Genomic DNA, 18,179 nt, shown 5'->3' with positions numbered 1-18,179 from the left:
CGCGCGTGCTCCCTCGAAGCCTTCCCCGTAAGGAGGAGGACGCGGCCCCGTGGGAATAGGATTTATGCACGCCGACAGACGACTCGCTTTTCCTCGCTGGCAGCTCGTGAAACCCCGGCTGCCAAGTCGTTTGGGGCAGACGACGCCGTGCCGCCACGGCGGTTGCGACTTCGGCAGGACGAGCCCTCTGCGCGGCTTGCCGATATCTTTGCCACGACCGGCTGACTGAAATGGGATCGTGCTCCTCAGGAAGCTGCTTCGCGAGCACGTCAGCAGGCCGTCGGAGTAGGTTAGCTTCTGGAAACCAATAAAACCGTGCGCGAGGAACGGAAGACCAAAACTGTCGCGGAGGGTGTGAGCTAGCTTTGCTCGCGGGGCGGGCTCCCGCGATCTGCCTTGCCTGCGTGCGGCTCGCGACGTGACCGTAGACGAGGCTCGGCGCCGCAGCCGCAGCTTCGGTACGACGCGACGAAGTGTACGCGCGTGTGTCTCACGGGAGGAGCTCTTCTGCCGCGCTGTTCCGGGTGAGAGATTCGTGGAGGCGTTCGTAAATTTCCTCGATCCGACTGACTCTCGAGTTAGAAACGGTCGCCCCGCTCTGCCCCGGAGGAGAGAGAGAAGGCGGGGGGGGGGGGGGGGGAATAAAGGGAAGATAAACAAGAGAGGTCCCGGTCTACGGGGCTGGCTACTTTCTTTCGGTGGGGTCGCTCTCTCTAGATACGCTGCTCGGCGAGCAGTTCTCTCTACGGTAGCAGCTGTCGGTTGTAAAATAAACTGGCTCCGCGGAGTGGCCCGCCCTATGTTACTGCTGCGCAGATCCGGCGACCGAGAGGTTCGAATCACTTAATTACGAGTTCGACGCCGTTGCTGCTGCTGCTGCTGCTGCTGCTGCTGTTTCGTTTTCGGTTGCCGAGTGTATATTCCCCGCTTCGTCTCTTCCGTCCTGCCTCTAGCGGTCTAGCGCAGTCTGTCTCGCCGCGTGGTGGGGCGTGATTTACGGGCCCCGCGCTGTTTGTGTGGTCGGCGATCTTGGCTCGGCAGAGAGTCGAGGCTTGAGTCCGTTTTTGGAGTTTTATGCGCCCCCTGTTGTAAAGTTTGAACGGCTCCTGTGCGGGGCGCCGTCAGAGGCTGCGAAAGCACTTTCGGGAAGTCGAGCGAGGGAATTGACTTATACTTGGCTGTCAGCTCGCTCCTTACGCTATTTTTTTACGAGTGATTTTTTTTTAATCGCGAAAGTGTCCGCTGTTGCTGTGTTATGTTGGGTTACGTATACGCGTTCACGTGAATTATGCGGTAACGTGCGACTTGTTTGTTTGGTATTAGGCCTTGACTCGGGATCTGTTCTGTTTTGCGAGAGATTGTGTGGTGAAAACTCCGCCGTGATTTTTCTTTTGCGATGTTTTGTTTTGCAAGCGACGCCTTGCGTCCAGCCTTTCCTTTGGAGTTGGAGAACCGTGCACACGTATGCTGACAAGCACGCGCATACTAAGTGAAGTGCGCCCCAAGGCGAGAGAAACATACAGTAAATTCTCGTTATAACGCAGTCGCTTTATGCGAAATTCCGCTTTATTTAGAAGTTTTCCGTGGTCCCCACTGCGACGTCTGAAGGGCAGCCGATCCCGCCTGAAGCGAAGTATCGCTTATAACCAAGGCAGCTTGCTTTCCGAATGACTTCGCTGTTGCGAGGGTTTACTGTACAACACAGCGGAACGAAGGGGAGCACGTCACATCACAACTCTCGTTGCTTCTGTCGACTCTTCCAAAGACGTCGCAGGATAAACTTCCTGCGCTTACTTCGGTTTCGAAGCGTCGGTAGAGTGGACAAAAAAAAAAGTGAAAAACGTTTGTCGAACGTTAGAGCGTAAGACCGAAATATCAAAATGAGGGAAACAACTGATAAAAGAAGAACTGGGCCTCCTGGCTGAAATCACTGTGGCCCGACACACACACAGATCAAACAGGCCTTGCGGTGTAAGGGAAAAACCCGTGAGGGGAAACAAAAAAATAGTGGCAACCCGGTCGCAGATTTGCAGCTGGAATGACGCCTCTGGAAGTCCTCCCATAAGCCCGCCCAAGCGAGGACCGGCCGGTTGGTCTCAGTCGACGTTAGAAGCGAGGTCCCGCGGATTACGCTAATCCGGGGCTATAGAGATTAAGTTTTTGCGCCCTCGGTCGTCGAGCTTATGCACTCTTGCTGTCACTGCCGTTCGCCTGCCGCCCGATCAGGTTTCCGAGCTGTGGAAGTTTGCTATCTTCTGCTTCCTTTTCCCCCCACTTCTTTCGTTCGTCAGCCATTCTCGACATTTCCCCCGTTGCTCCTATTTCAGTGTCCATTTTCTTTTAGCCCCCAAGGCGTGTGGAGACTGCGCTGGAGATGTCGTCCGGTGACGTGGAAGGCGTCTGTCTTGGCACCGCACACAACCCCACGCTATCCTCCTCCTCCTCCTCATCCTCCGCCGCATTCCGCGTGTGGTAGTGATGCTTGCCTACATAAATGCGCAGTCAACCGCGTTGAGCGCGTAATCTGCTTTGTATAGCGAGTCTTCCTAGCCGACCACGCCTTGTGTGCGCGCGTCGGCTGCGACGTACATTGCCCGCTGCCGCCGTGTGCGGTATCGTGTCTACCGCGCTGTGTGGCAGAGCCTGGCGCGCATATGCATACGATCGTGCGCGTGCGTCCGCGCACAGTGTCGGGCCTGTTCCGTTTGTACGTGGCGCGATAGAAAGAGAACGGAGCGAAGCACGAGGAAAACTGACGAAACTGATAGCGCTCGCCGGCTTCTGGGCGAGTTTAGAGTGCCGCACTTCCTGTTCTTGAGCTGGGGCTTTTTGTTTCGTATCTTCTTCATTTCCCGCCGTGCCCGTGCTCGAGAAGAGGTTGACTCAACCTGCTGTGAGCGGCCAAGTAATGTGGGAAGCCTCTCGATGAGTCCTGAAGTTCACCACTCGCTTGACTTGGTGTGATTTGAGCCGTGTCGGGTTACGTTTGGCTTTTGTTCGGGCTGATCCGACGGGCTGTTGACGGTGGGCTGAAAGGTAGAAGAAATCGAGCATAATCAGGAGTAGGTCTGTGACTGGCTACCTATGGGTGTTGTGGGAGTATACAGGAATAAATAGATGTCTTAACGACTGTGGAGGAAAGTTGCTCTTGAATGAATTGTCCGCGCTAGACGAGTGCGAAACTGGAGCATATATGCACACTACTGTGGGGCAAATACGAAAAGTGGCCTTCGCGTACATCTTCCAAGCTGTGGGGGGTTGAGGCACTGGAGAAACTATAGGCGTTAGTACAGTTATTTTAGGGACGAAGCCCCTTAGGGGCTGGGGCTGTTGGCGTCTCCTGTCGTCGTAATCGTCGTCTCGTGTAGCCACGGTACTAAAACACCGGGACACTCGTTTACTCCACGCGCTAGAGAACTTCGTGCTTCAAAGACAAGAGACTTCTACAGCAAAGCTGTATGTCTCTATCTCAAAACGGTTTCATCTCCGTTGGCAAAAATGCCAAGGCGCCAAGAATACACTTATACACTGCATGCTTCGCCCTTCCCAAGGTTTTACGTTGGTGGAGATGGCCCGAGACTATTTTAAAATTTTTGCTGCATCTTCGATTCAACCGGCATTTAGCGATTTCATTTATTTTTACGAAGGGAGGGGTTGAATTTCAGAGAGATCAGTTTTTTGAGAGTCGCATTCCCAGTTGCCGAGCAGCTTGTTCAGCAGGCACTACTGGTTTTATGCTGGACTCTGAAGCGCGTGTATGCTATCATGTTTTCATCTTAATCGGCATGCGCAGATTGCCCACTCCAACAGTCGCAGCAGCAGGAATGTCTCTGAGTGCCTTTTAGTCACCTTTATCTCACTCCCCGTCATACATTTATTATCTCATCTGCCAGTTCAATCGTTTCCGTTTGCAAGGTCTTCTACGGTCGCTCTACTTTTAGCGCTGACAATCACCGGCTGTCTATTCAACGCTTCTAGCGCCTTTTCCCACTCCAATTCCCTTCTCTTAATTTGATCAAGGTTTCCTGTAGCCCAGATATCTCTTAGTGATAGTATTACTAACGCCGTGATCGCGACAATCGCGTTACCAGTCGTGGCAAGCTAAGCGCTCCTGATACCGCAGCGGATGAAAATCCCCCGTATGAGTGTCCTTGCAGTCCCGTAGCGAAATCCTGGCTGCCTAAGCGCTCGACGGCTTTTAGCCGATTCCAGACGAAGATATGTATAGGCGCAAAGCACGGGTGCGGCCGCCGATTCGCGCCGTCGTTACCGCTACGCGCTTAAACGCGTCACTTATTTCCGTCTCCTCGCGGCGTGTCCTTTCCCGCCGCAAGCATTCCGCGCATTTCCTCGCGTTTACGGTCACCGCGTCTGATGCATCGTCGATCGTCGCCGATGCGGTGTTCGCTCTTCCGCCGCTGCCGCCACCGCCGCATCCTCCCCCAATCCTTCTCCATCCCTCTCCATCCTCCGAACCCCGAGGCGACGGCAACCCTTGGCGGCTGCCGCGTCACCCTTTCCCCTTCGTCTCGCGCTGCTGCTAACTGCCTCGACGGTGGAAAATGGAGCGTGGAGCTCTCCCAAGACGGAGTGAGATGGACGGAGCTTCGGGAAGCGTTTGCGAGGAGGCTTAAGAGTCTCCAATTTTTAACGAAGTACACGCGAGTCATTACGCTTCCGTTTTTAGTTCCCCGAGATAAGCGGAGTTAAACCTTCAACGTCTCCGGGCTAGTTTCCGTAAGGAGAAACGGCTAAGCACCGTCGCACGCGTAGCTTGAAAGCTTGTTTTGGCGGGATATACTTTGATTGTGGGATTCATTTTTGTTTTGCTTCCGCACCTAACGGCACTCCTCTTTTTTTCCCCTCTTGCGTGGTGCGTTTTAAATAAATATATCCGCGATCTTCTGAGAGTTGTTTCTTCGTCCGGCTGGTCTGACTCCTCCGGAGTGGGCTGGCGTTACGCAATGATTCGTTTCGCTTCTCCTTTGGTGGCGACAATGAACGTGCCTGGCGTTTAAGGCCTTTGCATTTCCTGGTTCGCGGGAACAGGAAGTTGCCAATGAATGAGCTCCTGTATTAGGGATGGAACGGAATAAAATGTTTTGGACGTGTCTGGTCGTTTTCTTCCTGGTTCATGTTTTTCCCCCTAAGCGTTTTATTCTTTGCGGCCTGTTGTCCTCTGATGACGCCACCTCTGTGCCATTGTTACGTGCCACACGTAGAGTATAATAAAATTATTGAGCTGGTCTTTGCTGTTGCACTTCTGCGTTACTTGCACTCTTAATATGCTTATCGAGCAGCCCCAAATCCACCTTTCGTGTTTTTCAGAGGGCGCATGTGTGAGTGGTGAGTGTTTGCTGAAGATCAATTATTTTTGCACCGGATGACATGCTTGCTAAAGGGTTTTCTTTGTTGAGAATTATGTTAGTTGCAAGATTTGCTGAATGATGATGTTTTGATTGTACGAAAAGCTTGCTGCGTGGTTTCCTTCCTCAAATTGATTGTCTAGCTTATACGGAAATAAAAATGTTCTTGTATGCGTGTCTCGTACGTTGTACAACGCACTTAACTGTATTAAAATTACAGTTAACTGCGCTGTGTAGCTGGTTTAAAAAAAGAGTGTTCGTACCATGATTCTGCGTGTGTTGCCACTTGCACCGTGACTCTCAACTGATGTGTCATTTTTTGGAGGTGTTAGGTGTGATGTGATTTCACCCATGTGTTTAGTCCGCTTCTCTGCGTAGTTGTGTATTTTTCAGTGTTTCCAGATGTATGGTTTGAGCCGTTAAGCAAATGATTTCCTTAGACGATTTTTCGTTTCGTAGTCGAGGTGGTGGACTTGCAGTCGTGTTTCTTGAGCTCACTCTGCATAATCATGAAACACATGCATTTATAGAGAGATTCGGCGCTTTTCACGTTCGAGTGTCTGTTTACTTATCTGTTTTTCGTTTTTTTTTTTTCGTCTGTGCAGGTAAGAGATCTCTTCTGTCTTGGATACCAGCCGTGGAACCATACCGCCAGCCTGCGTGGCTTCCTGGCGCAGTGGGGAGGTACCAAAAGATGAGGAGAGAGAGAGAGAGAAAAAGAGAAGGATGCTCCGGAGACTGCAAAGTCGTGGCGCGCAATATGCGCTGCCTCCTCTCTTTCCTCAGTTTAGCACATCTTCGTCGTTGGTAGCCGGGGAGCGGGGAGGAGGGGGAGCGCGGCGGCGGGCGAAAATGGATTACCCCATCGGATTGCTGGCTGGATGTGCGCGCTGCTGCCTCTTCCCCGCATCCCTCCTGTGCGCCCTCTTCCCCCCGCTCCCGCATCACCTTCGCGCGTGTTTGCGCTCCGAGACGTCACCTGGTGGCGAGAAGGTGAGTGAGGTGGATGTCTTCCCGTCCGACGAAAGGGGTGGCTCGTCCTGTGTGTGTGCCCGCGCTTGGAAGCAGACAGGCGTCATCTCCGGCAACGCGCCGCGCTGGGTAAAAATAGCGAATATGGGAACATTCGTTCTTGCGCGGTGTGCTTCGGCGAAGGATGGGTGGGAGCTGCGATGCGCAACCCGCCCGTGCAGCGTTATCTTGAGTCGGGGGTGGGTGGTGGTTTCGCGGCGTTGGTGGGACTGCGAAGTTTCGTGTCGTCTGCGCTTCTTGGGCGGGGAGGAACGCTACAGCCGATTGGGAGGTCCTCCGTGCGCCTGCTGGAGTCATTGTTTTTTTTTTTTTTTTTTGAAGGACTCCGGTGACAATCACTGAACTTGAACGTTTAGTGCTTCAGCGCTGGGTATACCTGTCTGCTCCAACTTTTCTTTTCTTTGCTTTCTATTTTTTTTTTACCTATTTTCTCTTTCCCACGTGCAGGATAGCAAACTATGCTCTATCCAGGTTAACCTTCCTGCCTTCCTTCTACATCCTTCCTTCATAGGAAAGCTGCCCGAGTGTTCCGAAATGCCCGTACTGTAGCGGTGGATTACAACCCGCACAGGCGATCCAGCCACTTCGAAATTTTAGAAATTTGGGAGGTTTTACGGTGAGTAGCTACTACACCTTGGCTGTGAGACACGTCGTAGGGCGGGGCTACGAATTAATTTAGTCCACCTGGGAGTCTTCAAGTGAGTTTTCGGTTTTTGCCTCCGTCAGAAAAACCGCCTGCGCTGCCGAGATCAAACCCGGCTATTCTCGTGCTCCGCAGCACACCTTAGCAACGAAGGTCGGGTTAAGACGATAATTCTGTTTGACGATCGATATTGTTACAAAGTCGGGGCGCAGAGGTGGGGCTGATTCTTCTGTTCCGTACGATATACGAAACGTACAAGTGCCTCGCTGTTACCCTGCCCCCATCTCCGTGTGAGCAAAACTGAAATTATATTTCGCTCCTTATTACGCCCCGTGCTGAGACCAGCGTTCACCAAGAAAGACCTGCACACAGCCTATGGTGATTTCGAAGTGCGCATGAAGTTTGTATGGGCTTTTAACTGTATGCCCGTTAATTAGCTAGCGGAGGACGGAGCCGGGTCAGACTGCGTGGTCTTTCACAGTGAGACCGGGGGGACGAACTCCAGACTTGCGACGGTCCGGGCTTGCCGCTCGACCCGGCAATTACGGCGGCCTGATTAGACGGCGCGTGCTGCTCCCATGCACATACCCTGGGCGCGCGGAGCGGGCGTCGCTTGTAGGCAGAACAGTGCCCAACTGCCTCTTCCATTCGGCAGTTCGCCTTTCATTGCGCCCTTGCGCGCGTTTTTCGGCGCAGCTAATGTCACAAAACGCGCATCCGTTCGCGAGAGTCTCACGCGCGCGTGAACGAGCTCGACAAACAGAAACAATATTCGAACGGGGCAGCTTTTCCACATGCGCGGTCGCGCCGTCCCTGCGTGGCAGAGCGTCACGACGCGTGCAGAGTTTTAAAAACTCGCGGGAGTGAAACAATAAGCGCGCCTCCCCGACCGTCGTTGTTCGCCTTTTCCCGGCAATTTGCGTCGCGCCTAATGACAACTTTCGCCCCCCGTTCCTTGTCTCTGCTGTTTCGTCCTCCCGTCTTCGTCGCTCCATTCTTTCTCTCTCTCTCTCTCTCGCTCTTCCTCTCGATTCTTCCTCTGATCCCTTGCTGGGAGCCCGGGATAAGCCGATTTGACGCGATTACCGAAGTCGCGGTCCGCCCGCGCGTTCGTATTGTTTTTTTCTTTTTTGCAATCTTCCCGGAGGAAAGACAAGTGGCGTAGCTGCGGCGGGCGTCGATGGGAACTACTTCTCCCGTGATCGCATTGTCATTTTTCCCCGTCTCTGCTGTGTAACTCGCTCTCCTCGTCGTTACCAAGTTTCTTTCCTGGCATCTCTCTCTTTTCGGGTGCACGCTCGTAATGATCTCGCGTCGTTGTTCTTTCATTCCGTCGTCATCAGCGTGACTTTCTCCGCCGATTCGTCGCTGCACGTTGGGGGCTCCGGTGGTGGCGGGCATGAGCCTATTATGCTCCGGTGAACCGCACGGCGCTTAAATTAAAATTGCGTTATTGCGGGGAACGACGGGCTCTCTTTCCCACTCTCTCTCTCCGTGGTGGCTGGGGTCTGTCTGTGCATACTCCTGCCGGAACTTAAAAAGAGAAAGAAGAACGGGAGGGTAGTATTTATAGGTGCGGCGGGGTTGTTCGCGGATGGAAATCACCGCGTACAGCTTTTTCACTGTTCCCGACGAAGATGTTCGTCGCCCTCGACGCTGCAGAGGCGTGCGTGCCGTCCCTAGATTTCGACACCGACCGGGTGCGGTTGTTTCTCTCGTTTTATTTCTGTGTGCGTAGCTCGTGTAGCGCCGCCATTTCCAGGGAACTTTGGGCCGCGTGTGTTCTCACCGTTTCCACCTTTCCACCCTTAGTCGGGGCCCCGATTCTAATTCACCTAACGAGGTCTGGGTGCTGCTGGATTCCTTGCGAGTCCCATTCAGAGAAACGAAGCACGCCTCGCGTACATTTCTTCTGTCCGTGCGTTCGCGTTGTCTCGGCGTCGGTCTTCGAGGGCAGCAATTATTTCGTCCGTTCGGTGCGAACGACGGGCTTGGCTCGGAGGAAACGTTAATAGCGGCAATGAATCGCTGTCGCGAACGCACCTGCCTCGGAATTGTAGGGGATTCCGATCACAGAGTTGTCTCGTTGAGGATGGCGTGCCGCGCAACCGCTGCGTGGCGTTATAAGTGATGCGTGGAGGGTGCGTTCCTTTTGTGGCCCGGCAGCAGCTGAAGAGGACTCTAAAGCTTTGCTCAACTTTAGGGAATCCTACAGGAGGTGGTAAAAAGAGCACAGCAGGTACATCGGTTATATTTCTCATGTTAAAGAAACTCCACACACACGCAAAAAAACTTTACCACCCCTTCCTAAAGAAAGTTTAGAGAAGCGCGAAAGCTTTCTCAACATCAAAACTGCATTAAAAGTGCGTCAAGCAATTCGCTGACTGTGCGTCCAGTCGATCGTCAAACATTAAAAGGTCCAAATCGCAGACGAAGAACAAACTCATGCGACGATTTTTGGCGCACTAAGTAAACGCATCTACGAGTGATGTGAATTTATACGATACATGGTTTAAGAGATAAAGGTATATATACCATTGCACTCCTTCTTCATGATCAATGCATGTATTGACTTATCTAGAACCGTTCCTTTTTTGCAATTTTAAAGTAACCGATTGACCCAATGGCAGCCCCGTTTCGCGCACGCGCCGTGTGTCCAGACATCTTATCAGGGCTTTTCGGTCGACCAACCGGTCTATGGGGTAACACATTATAGTTTTCTGACACGACGCAATCGTTCCCACTAACAATGCTTTCGCTTTAAAAAGATTTCGCTTAAATTAATAACCTAGGGCTAAAGCGGCATAGAATAGCCGTAATGCAATAAATAGACCACACGCCTGCACGCCAAGTTCGCTTTTTTGATGCTTAGATTTCCATCTTTGTTCTTTTTTTTTAACCGACAGAAGGAACGGGGCGAACTTGGATTCTCAGGAATGAGGTTACGATCAAAGCTAAGGCGTTAGCAAGCCGCCGCATCTGTGTGCATACAAGGTTAACTACAAACAGGGCGGCGCGACGGGGCCGTAGGGGACGGGCTTCACGGCGCCGTCGCCGCGTAAGCCTCGGCAGCTTTTCGCGAGATGAGCGCGAGGCAGAGTAATTGCCCCCGGCGTTAATCCCATCCGGTTGAGAAATCGACCTCCCCCGCGCCGCCTCCCTCCTCTCATTACGGCACGGCACGCTGCTTGCAGTGCTTGCCCGCCCGCGTGCCCTCGCAGGTTTGCGGGGCCGTATACGGCTTACTTGTCCTTTTTTATTTTGTCCCTCCTCTTAATTATCATGCAGTACGTGTCGCAGTATTCTCGCGGGAGCCGCTGCTCCAGGAAGAGTTAAAAAAGGGCGGGATTTATAAATCTTTGAGAGGAGCGCAATTACGAGAAAGTGTTTTGCTTAAGTTCAGCTACTTCCGACCACCCTGAACGTCTAACGGGCTTGCTGAAGAGCAGCGCGGTGAGGCAGGTGGGTACGGCGAACGCCTCGTCCTCGAAGTGGACTCTCCGAGGTTAGTTTTAATTTAATTGCGTAAAAGAGAAAGCCAGTTGCGCGTAGTTTCTGGCACCTTTGATTTATCTGGGGGTACAAAATGGGGGATAATGGGGAGTAACAAATCTACGTGGCCGTCAACTCGGCGAGCAACGTGCTCGTGCGACTCTTCAGTATTCAGCACTGCAGCCTGCCGCTTTCGAGAAGGAGTGGACTGGTTAGCTTACTGACTAGAGAGAACGACTGCTTGCTTGTAGGACGTTAAGCACGGCTCGTTAACCCTGCACACTTTGGGGCCTGCCATATGCGCCTTCTTGAAGCGCGGGTGTTCCGAGGCTGAATCGACGGTGTCGTTACACCTTAAAGACCGCTTGATCGCCGCGGCAGTGGCTACGGCGGCAGCTCGTGTACGGAGGCGCCTCAAGAAACTTAACTGTGGGTTACGCGCTGTAATTATCGCGCTGCGCCCCGCGTGCAAGCTCAGCGAGCTGTTGTTGCGCCACCACGTATGCCGCCACTGTCGTTCAACATACCCTGCCCACTGACGCGCGTATAATAATGCCTTCGCGCCCCGCAAATGTGGCGCGTAATTAGAGAACCTTGACGCGCTTTTTTTGCGCGCGCATGTGCGCGCTGCGAGTTGGGACTCACCTCGTGGGACTTTCGCCGTGGCTGGAGTGTATCGGTGTAGGCCCAATCGGCTATGTACACCATCCTGCAGCTCTCCTCTTGACGCTGGTATTTTCATCGGCTGATTAATGCGGTGGCAGTGAAGCCGCTGTATATCGGTCTCAGCATCTGGATTGTTCTGTCGGCAGCACTTAGTAGGTCGAAGCAGATCTGGGAAAGGGAGCGAGCGAACGGGTAACGAGAACATGCAGCAGAAGGAACACAACAAACACTCTGCGCGGGGTTGTTTTGCTTACGCGCGAATATTGCGCTCTGTCGCCCGCTAGAGGGCCGCCACTGAGCTTCTCGATACGGGTAGGCCTTTAACGCTGTACAACTAGAGTTCCTGTATATAGCTCCCTGCGGGAGCTATATACAGGAACTCTATGTACAACAGGTTCCTCGAAGTGCTGCACCTTGGGAACTGTGTGCTTTCGATAGTAATGAGGAAAGTTAACATACCAGCGGGAATACGCTTTCGGGGATGTGGCGCCGTTCTGGTTACGCGCTGAGGTCGGTAGCCGTGAAGAGGAGGTGTGGATTTTGTGAGGAAGCGCATACTTCGCCAGAGGGGCGTCAAGTCTGGAAATTTGCATAGTCAACTTTGGCGGCTGAAAAGCCCGCCACTCCTATGGGTGTCCATCTTGGCTTGGCTATTTTGGTCGATGCAACTTCGCTATCCCAGGAAATATGTACGGAGCGCAAGGGCTGGAAGGCGTGTGAGGGGGCGTGGCATTTCTGAGGGGGATAGTGTTCGCGTGGGGCTAACGTCAGTATTGGTATCTCCATGAGGAAGATGGTGAAGATAAGGAAAAGATCCCGATCGTCTTGACATCAGCATAGAGTAAGGGGAGGGGTGAGTAGACCGAAACTCGTATAGAAGTCAGGAGAGTGGTCGTAATAATAATAATAATAATAATAATAATAATAATAATAATAATAATAATAATAATAATAATAATAACAAAAACAACAATGATAACAAGACCACTTTCGAGGGACATGAATGGAATCAATTTACTCCTCTCAGATTTTGAAATAAAACTAATTGTTGGAATGCGCAACTACGCAAAAGTTATATCGTGCGGTGATTAACTTACGAAAATTTGCCTCACAGCGCGGCATCGATGGCAGTTTCCTCACCCTTTTTCGGTTTAGGGTTGAATCACTGGGTGTCTTTATTCATCCAAGGAGGCTGAGACAAAGGAAATTCTATCCGCTGCAGCCTCTAGCGGATGCCAATGAACGTTGCATTCCGTCTCATGAATGTCCGACGCCGCCGGTCCCGGAGCTTCCACGTCAATTGTTACTCTGTATCTTCGCCTCATAAACTCTGTTTTTGTGCTTCGTTCTGTGCATATATATATATATATATATATATATATATATATATATATATATATATATATATATATATATATATATATATATATATATATATATATATATATATATATATATATATATATATATAGTGGGACGAGCGCCTATGTGTGTGTGGGTCCGCCACGCGGCACGTCACATGAAAAGGCATCGCCTTTTGGCGACTCCGCTCCTTCGCACACGCACGCATGTAGTCAGCCCGCTACCAAGGAAGGTAGAGGAGAGGGATTGCGACGGAAGTCAGACCTATACTTTTCTTCGGGGCACTCGGCCTCCGTGTATCATCAGCCCGGATCCGCGCGCACATACCGTGCAGTCGCTTTCCTCGCGACCACCGTTCCGGGCGAATTTTCGCTGTCCACTCCGTGCACTCGCTTTTCCACGCATTCCCCCCCTCCCCCTTTCCACCTTAGTACGTCTCAATCTGAGCGCAGGCTCTCCGAACATTTTTCTCCTCCTAAATCCATGACAGTCTCTCGCCTCGGGAAAAAAGAAAAAGAGCCCCAGGATATCACGCCGCGTAGTATGCATATAGCAGCGCTGAAACGCAATCATTTCTTCGCTTCCCCTGTTGTCGTGTCTTCCTTCCTTCTTTCCAGCGCGGAATTACGCGGCGTAATGACGCCGCGGAATGAGCTTCCCTCCCCGACCGAGGTTTCCGCTATTGTTCGCCCCCCACCTTCTCTGTCAACGCCGGGCCGTGGAGGACTTGATCTAACTCTGGGCGGTCCGGCGGCTTATATTTCGGGCGCGTTGTAATGACGTCTCCTCTGCCCTCTCCACTTCCTGCGGCTACTATAAACAATTGCAGTCCATCGCGGTGGTGGCGGCGGTGGCGTTTCCTCTTCCTGTCCATGTTGGGGGGGGCCGTTGCTGCCTATTTCCCAGCTCTCCTTCAGTGCTACGCCTCCGGGTTTGTTTGCCGCTCAGTCCATCTTAGTTTCTTGCTCGAGACTTTTTTCGGGGGTGACCCCGCAAGTGTTCCTATCGAGGCCTATCAGCGTGCTCACAAGCGCTAAGTTTTCACTCTTCAGAAATTGATTGATTGATTGTAAGGTTTAACGCGCCGACGCAACGCAGGCGATGAGGCGCGCCGTAGTGGAGGGCTCCGGATTAATTTTGACCACCTGGGGATCTTTAACGTGCGCCGAAATCTCGTACACACAGGCGTTTTTGCTTTTCGCCTCCATCAGAAAAGCGGCCGCCGCGGCCACTCTTCAGAAAGCTATAGTTGCGTTTTAGGAGGGGAAGCCCGTTAGGGGCTCTGGCTGTCGGCGTCTCATGTCGGCGTCGTAACGTCGTCTCATGTAGTCACGGTACGAAAACACCGGGGCACTCGTTTACGCCTCGCGCTAGAACATAACGCGTGCTAGAAAAGCACCGGGACGCTCATTTCCGCCTCGCGCTGGAACGCTTCGTCACGAGTACTCGAAAACACCGGGACACTCGTTTACGCCTCGCGCTAGAACGCTTCGTGCTTCAAAGACACGAGATTTTTACAGAACAGCTGTACAGCGCTACTCCCCAACGGTTTCCTCTCCGTGGGCAAAAACGCCGAGGCGCCAAGGATACACTGATACACTGAATGCTCCGCTCCTCCCCAAGCACGTTATGGAGGGGGCCCGGGATTTTTTGGGCATGTTTCTCAACAAGATTAAGCGCAGTAACGTTCACGGTCGTGATGGAGTAGTTGCATCTGTCAAGAGAGGTTGGAAGGAAAGATGATCACGAAAATATGGAGTGTAACTCGTCGTCTTTCCTCCAGCTTTCTCCCACTGCAGCTGCCACCAGATTAAGGATGTTTAGATAAATGTAGCCGGCTCGGGGAGAGAAAACGTAGCGGAGTTGAAGAGGAGGTGGAAAGAAGGACGGTGTTGGCGACCACTGCCCCCTCCCCTCTCGGAAGTTCGGCGTGATGTTACGCGCGCTGCACACCGAATAATCGTTGTAGCCTGTCCTACGAATGCTGTCGCAGTTTATGTACGTCACGACCGTTGCGCGCAGCCGTCGCCGCCTGGAAACAAAGTTACAAAGCAGTGACTCGTTTGCACGCCGCGTGGTCGTGTAAGTTAGTCCTGAGGGTCGCGGTTGAGCCTGGCTGTAAGTCCCGCGTGTGCTAACCTGTCGCCTCGCAGAGCGGTATTTAAAAGGAATAAAAAGGCGGGAAAGGGGAGGAAGAGAAGACAAGGCGTCTAAGCGCGCGCTTTGAACCGCCGCCTTCGTCGCTCGCCGACGGGCTCTCAGCGCTCAGGAGAGCGCTGCTACTATATAGCCGACCGAAGAATGGCTAATTATTTATGCCAATTACGCCTTTCAGAAAGCCTTTTCTTGCTCTCCTCATTTTTGCTTTTAATTTATAATTGCCGGGTCCCCCCCCTCCCCTCCACTCCCCCGGTTCGGAACAAACAAGCGCGGCCGCTGAGAGCGCCGGCACGCTGCATACTATACGTGCTCATGCCCCCTTGCACGCTCCGGTGCGCGCCTAGGCCCAGATATCCGATGCCCGCGCGCACCCAGCGTGCGCCCAGGTCGTGCAGTAATCGTTAGGCGCTGAAAAACGTTCTCCTTGTTTGCTTGCTTCTTTCTGACTCGAGCGCGAGCAGAGAGCAGGAGGGGGTGTGCTCTAAAGCGAAAGGGGTTCTGGGTTGCGCTGGCTTGCGGCAATAACCGAGTCCCCGGTGGAGCCTGCCGGGGAAAAAACAAGCAACAGCAGGTGCGTGGTTGTAGCAGGGGCCGAAAGGATAAGAGATGGAACCACGGCGGGGGACGGGAAAGAAAGCGAGCTTGGCTGCGCATGCATGCGTGAGCCGGGGCGGAGAGGACTTCCAGGAGGAGGCGGACGGGGGAAAACAAACAGCTGCCCGCGCGAATCGCTCGGACGCGCGTCTTATGCCCGACGAAGCTGGCTCGTCTGTTCGCCGGATAAGGCGGCTTTGTTGTGCGCGGAAGAAACGGGTCGGCGAGCGCCTCGATTTCCGGGGAAGATGGGAGGCGGAATAATTTTCGATGAGGATCGAGGGCCCGCCCGGGCCCTGAATGCGAGACGCGTGCGTAGCCCATCTCTCGCGCTCTGTCCGTTTCCTCCGTTGATTCGATACCCGCACGGGGCTAGACGCGGCTTAGCTGGCTGCACTGTTTCTCGTTGCCACTGGTAGAAATCTATCTTCCTTGGTTTCCGTGAAGGCTGCGCGTGGGGAACTACAACGCAACGTGTCTTGTTCGGCAAACTCTAATGTTGCTAGAATCCGCATCCGTCTCGTGATCATTGGAAGAAGGAGCTGTCTGGCTCCGGTCCCGATCTACGACGTCGGCGGATGAGAGGGCCGTTATAGAAAAAGTCTCCAATGCAATTTTGTTGATATCAGTATCCCAACCCACATTTTGATGTTCGTCGTAAACTCTCTCTCTCTCTCTCTCTCTCTCTCTCTCTCTCTCTCTCTCTCTCTCTCTCTCTCTCTCTCTCTCTCTCTCTCTCTCTCTCTCTCTCTCTCTCTCTCTCTCTCTCTATCTCTCTCTCTCTCTCTCTCTCGCTCTCTCTCTCTCTCTCTCACTCTCTTTCTCTCTCTCTCTCTCTCTCTCTCTCTCTCTCTACAGGGTTCGTACAGGCTTCAAAAGCAAAAATTCAAGGGTTTTCAAGGACTTTCAAGGACCAGAAAACACATTTTCAAGGTCCCCATCTAATGTTTTATCTGGGATTATTTATAACTTTTTAAACACAATGCAAAAGCTTTTTATTCCACAATAACTAAGCACATTAGTGCACATTTAGATGGGTGCTAACAGGTTCGTGAATGCTTCCCCAGCTTTTTTTTATTTCGTGGTTGGTGTTGAGAGGTTTTTCTTTTTTTGGTGTTTTGCTCAGGCTGTTTGATTTCAAAACTTCGTTAATGTTGCCTGCATCACCTGCTTTGTCAGCAAGATCTCAGTATCAGCTGAAATTAAATCAGCAAGTGTTGCTGCAAGGCAGACGAACTATGTACACCTCCACCATTTGCACGTAAAAGCAAACGCAGATGGAGCGTATGAGGCACAGCAAACATGCAATCAGTGAGCGTCCACAGACTAGATCGAAAATGCAAGATAGAGAACAGAAGCCGGCTTTCATTGGATTTATTGTGACGTGGATTGGATTGAGAAGTGCCTGCTCCTAATATTGCCTCGTAATAATGAAAATCCACCAAACTTATAATTTCCCGCAATACACTGAAACTTGATTGTTACTATGTTTCTTTACATTTGTTAGCACCTAAAATTCATGACAAAACACTTTAAATTCTTGTGAAAAGGCAGGGCCATTGATTCTCTCCCGAAAAATCAAGGATTTTCAGGGACCATTTAAAAATTCCAGGACTTTCCAGGCCTTGAAAGTGACACTTCTAAATTCAAGGGTTTTCAAGGTTTTCAAGGACCTGTGCGAACCCTGCTCTATCTATCTATCTATCTATCTCCCTCCCTTTCTCTCTCGCCCAGCGCACCCGAATTAATCGGTGCAGCCATTGACATGGTCCAGCGCCTAACTGTCGCCTCAACGTTCTTGCCGAGCACTACTGTGAAATGTCCCTGCCTAATCGACGGCCCATTCACTGCTCTCGCAGCCCCGTACGACGAAAGCCCGGCGACATAACCGTTATGCCGCGGGGATGGGGTGGGGGGGTCCGTTCCGCCGTGTTTGTTTACGGTCCGGCTGATTGGTTCGTTTTGTTTCCAGCCTTCCGTGATCCATCGTTTCCCATTACCGTCTTCCTTTTCACGTGGACGGGGAGGCAGGAACAGCTGCGCTAGAGAGCCGCCGAGGGAGGAGGGAGAGGAGAGAGGCTCGCTTCCTTCCGCAGGAAAGCAGGGAGCGAACAGGAGTAAGAGCGGGAGGGTGAGGAGGCGGCAGCGCAGCAAGGAGTGCGAGCCGGAAGAAGAGGGCCGAAGAACCTCGTCGTCGTCCCCGCCAGCTCTATGCTTCGATCGATTTCCAATGATTCCGCCTTCCTCCTCGGGACTTTTCTGCTCCCGTGCTTCGTGCTTCTTAGCCGAGGGGCGGCGGCTGTAACCTTGCTTCCTTTCTCGTCAGTAGTTTCTCCTCTTTTCTCTCCGCACATCTTTTTCTCAGTCCTGGCTAGCGTGGTTGTTTGACAGGGACAGGCGAGTTCTTTTTTTCTTTGCCCCTTTCAGCAAGGAGCCTTCGCTTACGAGTTACGTAAGTCGGCTACGTGTAAAGCCCTCGCGAGGTATTGTCCTACCACAAGGTGGGCAAATGCACTTACGCGACTGTATAATGTAGCAGAGTTCCGATGTTTTAAGTGCAGAGCACTTTAGGGGCTCGCCTTGTCGTTGTAGCTCGCTCGCTGGACCCAAGTAGAGCCACATGGCGTTCCCTCGTAGTGCTTTCGTCGCGGCGTAACCCAGAGGCTTCGAAAACCAAGCGGTTTATATAGTCGTTAGCGTTCGAAACTCGTGAACCACTGGCACTTGTCATACATCTCTACGTTGTTTAGCGCAAAGAAATCTGTAGGTACATTTGAGGCAAAATATACGCAACTAACCGGCCGCGCCCGCGTCCATTTAGTTAGAAACGCCCGTTGGGCTGGTTTTTACGATAGTGAACGAAA

The 18,179-nt window shown here is 52.3% G+C and overlaps 2 protein-coding genes across 10 annotated transcripts in view; one reads left to right on the top strand and one right to left on the bottom strand.

Moving 5' to 3' along the window:
• Eph (Eph receptor tyrosine kinase) overlaps positions 1 to 18,179 on the top strand; it is a 259,020-nt gene that overhangs the window by 126,888 nt on the left and 113,953 nt on the right. The gene's annotated exons all lie outside the window — the stretch shown is intronic.
• Positions 1,588 to 18,179, bottom strand: part of LOC144147424 (uncharacterized) — a 47,132-nt gene continuing 30,540 nt past the window's right edge. The window contains exons 2-4 of the mRNA XM_077679554.1: positions 11,179 to 11,367; positions 9,085 to 9,250; positions 1,588 to 3,029 (exon numbers count right to left, since the gene is read on the bottom strand). Of these exons, the coding sequence (XP_077535680.1) occupies positions 2,884 to 3,029; positions 9,085 to 9,250; positions 11,179 to 11,241 (375 nt within the window). The 5' untranslated portion in view covers positions 11,242 to 11,367 and the 3' untranslated portion in view covers positions 1,588 to 2,883. The remainder of the gene's footprint in view (positions 3,030 to 9,084; positions 9,251 to 11,178; positions 11,368 to 18,179) is intronic.

The sequence above is a fragment of the Haemaphysalis longicornis genome, unplaced genomic scaffold (genome assembly GCF_048455015.1).
Source record: "Haemaphysalis longicornis isolate Haplotype H1 unplaced genomic scaffold, Haemaphysalis longicornis Haplotype H1 scaffold_7, whole genome shotgun sequence".
In the NCBI taxonomy this organism is placed as follows: Eukaryota; Metazoa; Arthropoda; class Arachnida; order Ixodida; family Ixodidae; genus Haemaphysalis; species Haemaphysalis longicornis.
This window is presented reverse-complemented; position numbering and strand designations above follow the sequence as displayed.